The 10217-nt window shown below is 39.1% G+C and overlaps 1 protein-coding gene across 1 annotated transcript; it reads right to left on the bottom strand.

The window, feature by feature from the left end:
• Positions 1-882: 882 nt before the first annotated feature.
• On the bottom strand, positions 883-1410 carry LOC103133210 (estrogen receptor beta-like; the record flags this gene model as incomplete). The annotated part of the gene is made up of 1 exon (XM_007544984.2): positions 883-1410. A coding segment is annotated over one exon (402 nt), but the record flags the coding sequence as incomplete, so codon positions are not given.
• Positions 1411-10217: the final 8807 nt, after the last annotated feature.

Consider the following 10217-nt stretch of genomic DNA (forward strand, 5'->3'; position numbering starts at 1 on the left):
CTCTTAGCACTGTCAATCAACTTAATTCACTCACTGATAAATGTGCTAATGATGGAGAAACAACTTATTACAAGAAACCGTTTATCTGCCGATAATGGTTTGAATCTGCACAGCTCTGTGCTATGCTAGCTGCAGCATGGCACAAGTCGAGGGGGAGGAAGGAAGAGCAGCACCACATGAGATTGTGATTGACAGCACTAACTGGTTGTTTCTAGCACTGGGAGAAAGCAGAGGAAATAGATTTTTCACAGATTACCATACTGTAACAACATAATGACAGTTTTAAAAAAATGCGGAAAAAAAATATGTAAAAGTTACATACTGAAGCTTTAATTTCACTCAGGAGAGGACAGGTTAGGAGGGACGTGGTAAAAGGTACAAGGGACAAGTTAAATATATGAATATGTTGGTAATTTTTTTCCTTAATTCATTAAATACTAGTGAAATGGAGGCAACCATTTAGCTAATTATGCTAAATGATTGATAATCTAACACAGTCTACCTACCTCTCTTGGAGAAAAACTGGGTTTTAAATAACACTCTTGCCTTTTTTTCTCTCTCTCTCTCTCCCTTTCTCTTTTTTTGTTTTTGAAAACCTGATTTTATAACTTTTCTTAGCAGCATAGAAACTGCCACAGTCGCCGCTGTATTCAGCTGTACTGCATTTTACTTGACAGACAGTACCTAGATCACTTGTAGCTGGCTGTTAGTCTTTGTCAGAGCAGAAAATGTGCCCTAATTTTCACTTCAGAGGAAAGGTACAAAATCACACAAATCAAGTAAAAAACAAAACAAAAAAACAAAAAAACAAAAAACTAGTAATCTGGACTTAAAGCCAACTTGATGGAAAGATCAAGAAAAAGAGAAAGGAAGCCTCCAAGGTAAAGAAGCCAAGTATTTTAATGTTTTATTTGCTTCCATGCTAGAGGTGAAATGATAAAGTCAGGATTTTCCACCTAGAAACCTTTAAGTCTCTATCCAGCTAAAGACGAGCAGCAGTAAATAATCTCAAGAGATTTGATCCATCTCACCAGGAATCTTTTTGGCCCAGCTGATCATGAGTACCAGCTCCTTGTCCGCCAGGTTGGTAAGAGACATCATCATGCTGGCCTGAGTGAAGGGCTTCTTCAGGTCCTCCATGAGGTAGATCTCAGGGGGCTCTGCCTCCATGATTCGGGAGACGAACTCCTCTGGGCTCATGAACGGCTGGTTACTTTGGCTCGGCTGAACCAGAGGGGGAAGGGACAATTCCATCGGGGGGAGGCGCTGAATCCGGGGAGCCATCCCAACCCTTACCAAACTCCTGCCTGTTGCATCTCGAAGGTGGAGTCCACTACGACGATGTCGGGCCCCTCGATAGCTGCAGCGTTCACGCCTCACACCTAAATAATGTAGTGGGGCAAAGGAAACCTACATTACCTGTAATGAATATTTATACTTTATGCCACATAATGACAAGTTTTGATGTTAGTTGCTAAGTAAGAGACAAAATATACAGAATCTGAGATTTAAAGGTTCACTGTTATGCAAAATTCACTTTTTGCATGTATTACCAAGTGATAGTACAGAAATAGTCCAAGAGCAAAAATGAAACAACCAACCATTTGTTTCACCAAGTAAATGCTCTGCTGGTGTCTGCAAAACTGTTTCAAAGACCTCTAAATTGTTGTGTCATCATTTTTTTATGGAGAAACAAAAAGCCAAGTCCAAGCCCTCAACTTGCAACTTGGAGCTGCTGGAAAAGTAAAGTGTTTTGACGTTGGCTTCTATAGAGCATGTGTCAGTGCATTTTCTCCCAGTGATGAAGAACAGAGCTTCATTTTATTTTTGTTTGCAATGTCACTGCAATATTTTCAAAAGAAAATTATAGTTAGTAAAGATAAGCTAAAGAAAAATACTGTTGAAAACTACCAACAGTCCAGGCATAATGGATTTACCAAAAAACGTAGACTGAAGGAAGGTGGCCCTACTGTTCAACACAAATCTGCTGATGATGATAATGGATGATTTGTCATTTAGCGCAAGCTAACGCTGAAAGATAGCTCTGCTAGAAGACTCGCATTACTTTAACCTACAATATCAGATCATCTACTGTAGCAGTACATGCAACAGTAAAATGGAAGTGATAGTCTACATTGAGAAGATGCATGTGCGTGGGACATGAAGGTCCGTGTATTTTCAGGAAGTTGGTTTTTTCATTTGAAATGAAAAATGAAAAAACGGAAGTAGACTCATTTTTTCGTTTATTAAACCAAAATCGGAAATCGGATAACAGCTCCAGCTCGTTATCCGTTTTTTCCAGTTTCGTTTTGTAAACTAAATGGGAATTCGGATAATGAGACAAAAATCCGATTTTGGTTTGATAAATGAAAAATGAAAAAAACGAGTCTATTTTCGCTTTCTCATTTTTCATTTCAAATGAAAAAATGAACTGCCTGAAAATACGTGGACCTGCATAGAAGTTGAATGCTGCTTCTCCTCATTTGGTTCTGGTTGTGGGGATGTAGAGCAGACCAGAACCAGAAGACCTGAGGGGTCTGGAAGGTTGGTACAACAACAGCTAGGGTTGCCACCTTTCAGAAATCAAAATAAGGGACGCCCACCACGGCATGCCATCCTACTTTCATGTGGTGGGCGTCCACTGCAGTGATATACATTTTATGGCGGTGTTTTTTGTCTTTAAAAAGTGATAATAAAGGAATTATCCTTGCATAGAGGTGGTTAGAGTACCCCAAAATTGTACTCCAATCAGAGTAGTATACCTTAAACACGTTTAATTAAGCAAGTGTAAAAAGTATTTGGTAAACCACTGAAGTAAGTTATGTCAACAATTTGGTATTTTACAGAGTATTAAAAGAAATATACAAATAAGGAGTTAAGTTTGGAGGCTGGTTCTAGACCAAATTTACCGCAGGGGCCAGGATGGTCAGTGTTTTCCCATGGCAACACTTGAAAAAGAATGATAAAAAAAAACCAGAGCAATATTTCATCATTGGATATATTAAGTGAGCCAAAGACCCACTTGTATCTCTAGAGATCTAGGTTGCAGATCCCTGGCAGATGGAAAGTGTGATCCTATACAACAACTAAAAGTGCAGCACTATAATTTTAATTCATTGTTAAAGTAAAATTGTGAAGGTTAAAAAAAATCCACCACTGAGTATTAACACAAGACATTTATTTAGTATAACTTCTCTGGTACGCTGTTGGCCCCCATGTAAAACCGCTCCTGGGCAGCAGGTCTGTGTCTGGTACATAAATGGCCACTGAACAATGAATTCATAAAATATATTAGCATTTCAAAATAAAACATACAGAAAGCACTAACAAATCTTTTAAAGTAGGAAATATTTATGCATTTACTGTTAATATATTTGTATGATTTGTTCCTTAAATGACCATTTATGTTATTTTGGCTGATATTATTATACGTTAAATAAGCAAATAATCAAACCAATATAGTCTACTAAAAGCACAATAAGAAACTTTATCAGAGCTAAATGTTCTGTACCATATCAGCCTTAGGAGATGATTGAGAATAGAGACTCTGATTTCTGGTTCTTTAGGCTCTAACGCAGGGGTATCCAAAGTTGGTCATCATGTTTTAGTTCTCTCCCTGGTTTAACACACCTGCATCAAATGATGGCTCATTAGAAGGCCTAAGAGGAACATTGACTTGCTGAGGAGGTTGTTACTACCTGTTGGAAGGAGCAGTTAGAGCATTTAGAGCAGTGGTCCCCAACCTTTTTATTACTGCGGACCGGTCAAGACTTGGAAATTTAGCTGCGGCCTGGGTCGGGGGGTGGAGGGGGTTGAACCGTCAGATAAGGCTTCTGCATGTTGGTGTTCCCTCTAAATCTTGAATATGCCCAATTTGGGTTGTCTTTGCCCTTTTATCACAACCTGTGAGGTTTTCCCTGACTGGGGACGAGAATACAACCTGTCGAAGCGCAGTGACTTAAGAACAGAGGGGAATCCCAAACAGCTGACATATCGCTCAACATCCAGTGGATGTCAGAGATTATATGTGGAAATGTTTATTATTATATGTAAAGGTCATTATTATTATATATTATTATGTTTATTCAGTTAAAAATGTTAACTATGAAAAAACAGTCACCTCCAAATCAGTGCAGCAAATAAAGCAGCTGCTCCGGTCGTCTTTTATCCACCGCCTTTAATTTTTGTTACGTCTTTTATCTTTTAAAATGAGTCCACAAACTATCACTATTGCTTCTACATTGTCATCCGTGTTTGGTTATTCTAAATTCCCGTATGCTATGTTGGAGGTTTTACGTGATTCTCCTATGGAATCGGGATGTTCGTGAGTGGAATCGGTTCATGTGGTGTGAAGAATAGGCTGACAATTCTTAAATCTTGCCGTCTAAACCAGACTTAAGATCACAAGCTCTACTCATCTCCTCTTGACCACTGCCCAAAGGCTCTCTGACTCTGGTCGATATGGTAACGTTTACATATCCCTTCAAAATAAGATACAGATGCGCCACAAAAACGAACATTTTACTTTCGTGAAAATTGTGACTCACGATAATGACTAACGTGAGCCCTGAGCTTGTTTCTCTGCAACAAGACGGTCCCATCGAGGAGTGACGAGAGACAATGACACCCGAAGTGTTGCTTATATCCACAGCCTGCTTGGTCTCTACGTGGCGAAGCAGTTTCATTGCCTCATTAGCAGCCGGTCGCCGCATGTTACGCAGAGCGGGCTTGTAATGTGGGACTGGTCCGGGATAAATCCATTCTCCTGTCTCTTCTCTGGGCCTTTTCCCCTTTGCAAAGAAACTTTCCAAAGACACCTGATCTGTTTCTTACTCATTTTGCTGCTTGTACGCTCAGCGTTGGCGCGCAAGTAACCGAGAGAATCCGTTAAAGGATTTTCAAAATAAAAGATCCTCCAGACTCAAATAATACATAAAACAGAAATATTTAATTATTTCTCGCGCGTCCCGGTACCAATTGGTCCACGGCCGGTCCGTTCAGGGTTGGGGACCACTGATTTAGAGCAGTCTTTCTTTCTGTTGGAAGAAAGACTGCTCTAAATCGTATGCATTATCCTATTGGCAGTAAACTTGTTAGGCTTGACCTTTGTTAGCATCTAAAGAGCCCAATAGCTTGAAATTGCAATTCAGATCGACTGCGCTTGGGCATTGTCAGGGAGCGCTGCGGAAGATGTAGGTGTGTGTCGCCTGGCAGACGAGAGCGTCGAATGCAGGCACGTGCAGAGGGGGGGCTGGGGGTGCTTGAGCACCTGCCCTTTTTGCTCCTTGCCCCAAAGTGCCCTTTTGGTCAATTTTTTTTTTTTTTGGTATTATTGTTTTCTAAGCCCTCTTCTGACACATAAAAACATGTACTAAAATTATTTGCTTTTTTGTACAACATAATAAGCCGGTCACCTTGTTACCTTTGACCTTTTGCCCGTGACGCATGACGCAGTTGCCTCTCGCGCAGTGAGAGGCGGCTAACTGGAGCTCAGCATAGCGAACGTTCCAGATTACAGAACAGTTTTTGGTGAATTAAAAGAAAACGTTTTTGGTGAATAAAGTGGAGTAGACTTGCTACTTGTCAGATGACAGAAAACCACGTTGAACGTTGTAGTATCTTTTCTGCTTCAGCGGTTTAAGCAGAGAGGTAATGAAATACAACAGACACTGACAGGCCTCTGCGTCTTCTTTTCTCTGAAGAACTACTGAGGGGAGGAGATAGCCAGGTGAGGAAAAACTGTTCTTATCTATTGATTCAGTGTTTTTATCATACTGACATTAGGCTGCTGTTGTTGTGCTATTAGCTAGCTGCTAGCTAGCGACTTTGCTAGCAAAGCTAAATAACTAAAAAGCTTCTTCCCTGAGTATGAGGCACATCGCCCGTCCAAAACTTATCATCTCCATAATGGATATATGTCCGATCTTCTAATTTCCTTTGCTGCATAATGTACATTGCATTTATTCTGGCGTTAGGTAAATGTGTCTTGAAAGAGAATAGCACTTAAATAAAAGTCCAACAAGGATATTCATCTAGAATTAAAAATAACTCACCCTGAATTACCATGATAGATATAATGTATGTAATAAAAGTGTGTCATTAATGAAGGGGAAAAAACTCAACCCAGACTTTAAGTTTAGGGTCTGGTTCACAGAATATGAAGTTAAAATTTTACCCCAATTAATCAATGAAAAAAAAAAAAAAAACTAACCTCAGTTAAGTAAAATAAAATTGTAATCAAAACTTTTGGAATTCTAATGATTTCTTTTTTTTAAAAAAAATTGTTAAAGACTTTTTAATTAAATAACTAATTTTTACCAAACATAAACATTTATTTGCACACATCAGGAATCTTTTGTTGTGATTTTAGGCCCTGCCCACGATATCATGTGAGAATCACAACAAAACTTTGAGTCACAAACAAAAACTTAGAATAGCAAGAAAAGATTAATGACAAGCGCAAATAAGTTTGTTTTGCAAAAATGAGACAAAAATGTGTGATTTAAATTTTTTTTTTTTTTTTTTTAAGCAAAACTTAGTAGGCTTTTCTCATAGTGACATGCATTAACAATTCAATTTTTGCTTTTGTCTTTTTCCTTCTTTCTGCAGTTCCACGTTAAAGTTTGATGCAGCTCTGCTTTCCTGAATGGACCATCTTCATCTCCACTGCAAGTGAAGGAAACAGGCAGCTCTTTTTTATAGATTACAGTCACTAAAAGGTTGCATTGTGCCCTTGTTTATATTTTTAATAGTGTAATTCTGTAAAGACAAAATATGTCTGGTGGTCCAGCTCTGATTTACATGTCCTGCTAAATTGCGGGTTTGAATATTGCAATACTTTCCTATAACAAAATAGACCTGCAGAAAGAAATTACTAATAAAATATCTTACATATGCATAGTTGTATGCTCTATACAGAGATGTTCTGTATAGAGCATACAACTATAGCTTTGATTGTATATCTCACAATTTTGTAATTTATCATTGTTTATTAAACTCTGAAAGCTGAGAGGCTTTGTTAATATTCTGTCCTAGAATGCGGTGAGATGTGCCCTTTTTTTTGTTGTTGAGCACCTGCCCCTTTAGTGGTCTCTGCACGGCCCTGGTCGGATGTGCTGGTACCCCCGCAAAAGCCAATAGGCCTTCAGCGTGCTTCGATGCGAGGGCCTCCAATGCCGCTTGCGGCTTTAATATTAGCTTTGAAACTGGTTATATTGATCCTGTGTCCAGAAAGAGGGATAATCAGTCGGCCTAGCATCATGACCTGTTCGTTCTGAAGGTCCTGCAGCTTCCACTTCTCTTCCTAACATTGCGCCTCCTCACCCTGACTCTCATATTGAGGAACCACAGAGCTCTGTTATTAAAAGCACGTCTTCTGAAGTTAGCATATTTTTCCTCCAACAGGTTCCAGAGGAATCACCTCCAACCAGATGTTGGACTAGAATTTATTTCAATGTCATTTGTGAATGTTAGAGCCTCATTTTCAACAGTGGAGCTATAAAAATTGAAAAAGGTTATCATTTTGGTGAAAGTCTCATCAACATCAATATTTCCACTAAATAAGGGGCAAAAAAAAAAGTTTGATAGGGTAAAAGCCTCTCAGACTCTGAGCTCAAAGTGAGATGCCCAAACTATTTTTTTTAAATATTAGACAATTAATTTAACATAATTATCGCAGCAGAAACCATTTGTTTGTTAAATACTTAATCAAACATATTAACATTGTTTGCTGTTTGTTGTAAATGACATATACTCACAGAAGAACAAGATAATTAGTCCAAGTTTGTTGTTTATTGAATGTTCAGAAACTACAGCGACTGTGATGCGCCACAGCAAAGGTAAAGGTAAAACAACCCGAACAGGTGATCAACTCAAAACCACTCACACCTTTTTACTCTCCGTCTCTCTGTCATTTAAGCAGTTGCCCGTTGCCGTGGCAACTGCCTGCGCTCCACAAGCCGAGCACAGATTACTTTAAAAACATAACATTCAGTTCGTTACGATATTAGGTTTTCAGGCTTTATATTTATTTTGCGATTATTAATAACCGCTCCCCTGAACACAGCGGTGGTTGATTAGTTAATTTTAAACTCCTGCTCTGCTAGTTATTTTAGTATGGAAGCGAAAAGCACACATCCTTCCTCCCCCTCTATTTGTGCTGTGCTGCAGCTAGCATAGCACAGAGCTGTGGAGATTCAAACTGTGAATGCTCAGTTTAGTTACCATAGCTACCAATGACGGCAGATAAACGACTTCTTGTAATAAGTTTTTTCTCCACCATTAGCACATTTAGTAGTGAGTGAATGAAGTTGATTGACAGCGCTAAGACCCTCCTCCTGGTTCTGATTGGGATTTTTTGTCAGAACGGTGCATTACTTTAGCTAACAATAGTAGTTCATAGTAGTTGAGACTATCTGTCTCAAAACAAACTGTCACGACATCGTGACAGCTTTAACAAATATGGAGAAAACATTTTTTTTATTAAAGTTATACAGTAGCTTGAATAAAATGCAACTACTAGATTTTTTTTGAGAAGTCTTGATTGCTTTATGTGTAGGTGCACATTGCACTTGCTCATGGGGAGAGACATTTCAGTATCTAAAACTAATAGAAAAATTTTAAGCAACCTTCTTGCAAACTGGATGTGGACTGTTGGATGTTAAATTCATAAGCAGTAAATATTGAGCTAGTATCAGTATTGGACTACAGAAAGCAAGGCAGATGCAAGCCTTTAAAACTGTGATCCTTTTTATGGGTCAAATAGACTCAAAAAATTGCAACAGCAGCTGCGCAGGGGGCCCAAACAAATTTTTTGTCAGGGGGCCCAAGATTCCTGGCTCACCCCTGGTGGGTGCACTCAAGGGCTGCACAGTGATCCCACTGATTTTTTACAGCAGACCGCCACTCCCCTCTCTTGCAGGTACTGTGTACCCCCGCTAAATCTTTTAGGGGTACGCAGTACACGACTGTACCCGCCTACTTTCACCCCTGCCTCTAATCCTGGAGATGTTCTTCAGGTGATAGAAGGCCGACTTTGTGACTGTCTTAATGTGGCTCTGAAGGTTCAGGTCAGAGTCCATCACTACTCCCAGGTTTCGGACCTGATCGCTAGGTTTTAGTTGTAATAACTGAAGCTGTGCATTGACTCTAGATAGCTCCTCTTTAGGTCCAAAAATAATAGCTTCAGTTTTGTTTCTGTTTAGCTGGAGAAAGTTTTGGCACATCCACACATTTAACTGTTCTAAGCATCTGGTCAGTCATTGGATGGGTTCAGAGTCACCTGGTGACATTGTAATGCAGAGCTGTGTATCATCCGCATAGTTATAGTAGCTAATCTTATTTCCTGTTATAACTTGAGCCAGTGGAAGCATATAAATAAGAGGGGTCATTGGATAGAACCTTGGGGTACCCCACATGTGACCTCTGACCTCTTTGATGAGAAGTTTCCAATTGAAACAAAGAAATACCTGTTCATTATGTAAACAGAGTCCTCAGTTTGAATTAATAGCGTTATAAATGTGCGTCAGACCTGCATCTTCAGTATGCAGAGTTAGTTTTGTTTCACAATTATTCAATCAAAAAAAAAAAATCATGTCAAACAAAAATAGTAGTATTCAATCAAAAAAAAAAAAGTCAAACAAAAAAAGTAGTATTCAATCAAAAAAAAAAATCATGTCAAACAAAAAAAGTAGTATTCAATCAAAAAAAAAGATCATGTCAAAGCAAAAATCACAAAGATTTTTTTTTTTACTTTTTTTTTTGTTTTTGGTTGAGTCTCTTTTTTTGGTTGAAACTTTTTTGTTTGGTTGAGTCTCTTTTTTTTTGGTTGAAACTTTTTCTGAGTTTTTGGTTGAATAGACCCTTTTCACATGACGTCACACAACTTCCATTTTGGCTCGAAGCTGTGTATCCTTAGTTCCGGTGTACATAGTAAGTAATGATAAAGTTGTCTATTTCATATATATATGTGCCGATCGATCGGTCACCGATCATAATCGGGCCGATTTTCGTGAAAAAGTGCATGATCGGTGATCAGCGATCATTGGCTCTTTTACCGATACCGATCACCTGCTTCTCATTTCGCAGCCTGCCTGTCCAGCTGGTCTCCTCTGTCCTTCACACAGCGCAAACGCGCAACAACAAATCCTAAGCGATGTGGAACTATAACGCACTGAGTGAATGGGGAAGTTTGCGTGTTGCGGCGGAAAATTGAAGCA

Source organism: Poecilia formosa, unplaced genomic scaffold, assembly GCF_000485575.1.
Source record: "Poecilia formosa unplaced genomic scaffold, Poecilia_formosa-5.1.2 Scaffold2377, whole genome shotgun sequence".
Taxonomy (NCBI): domain Eukaryota; kingdom Metazoa; phylum Chordata; class Actinopteri; order Cyprinodontiformes; family Poeciliidae; genus Poecilia; species Poecilia formosa.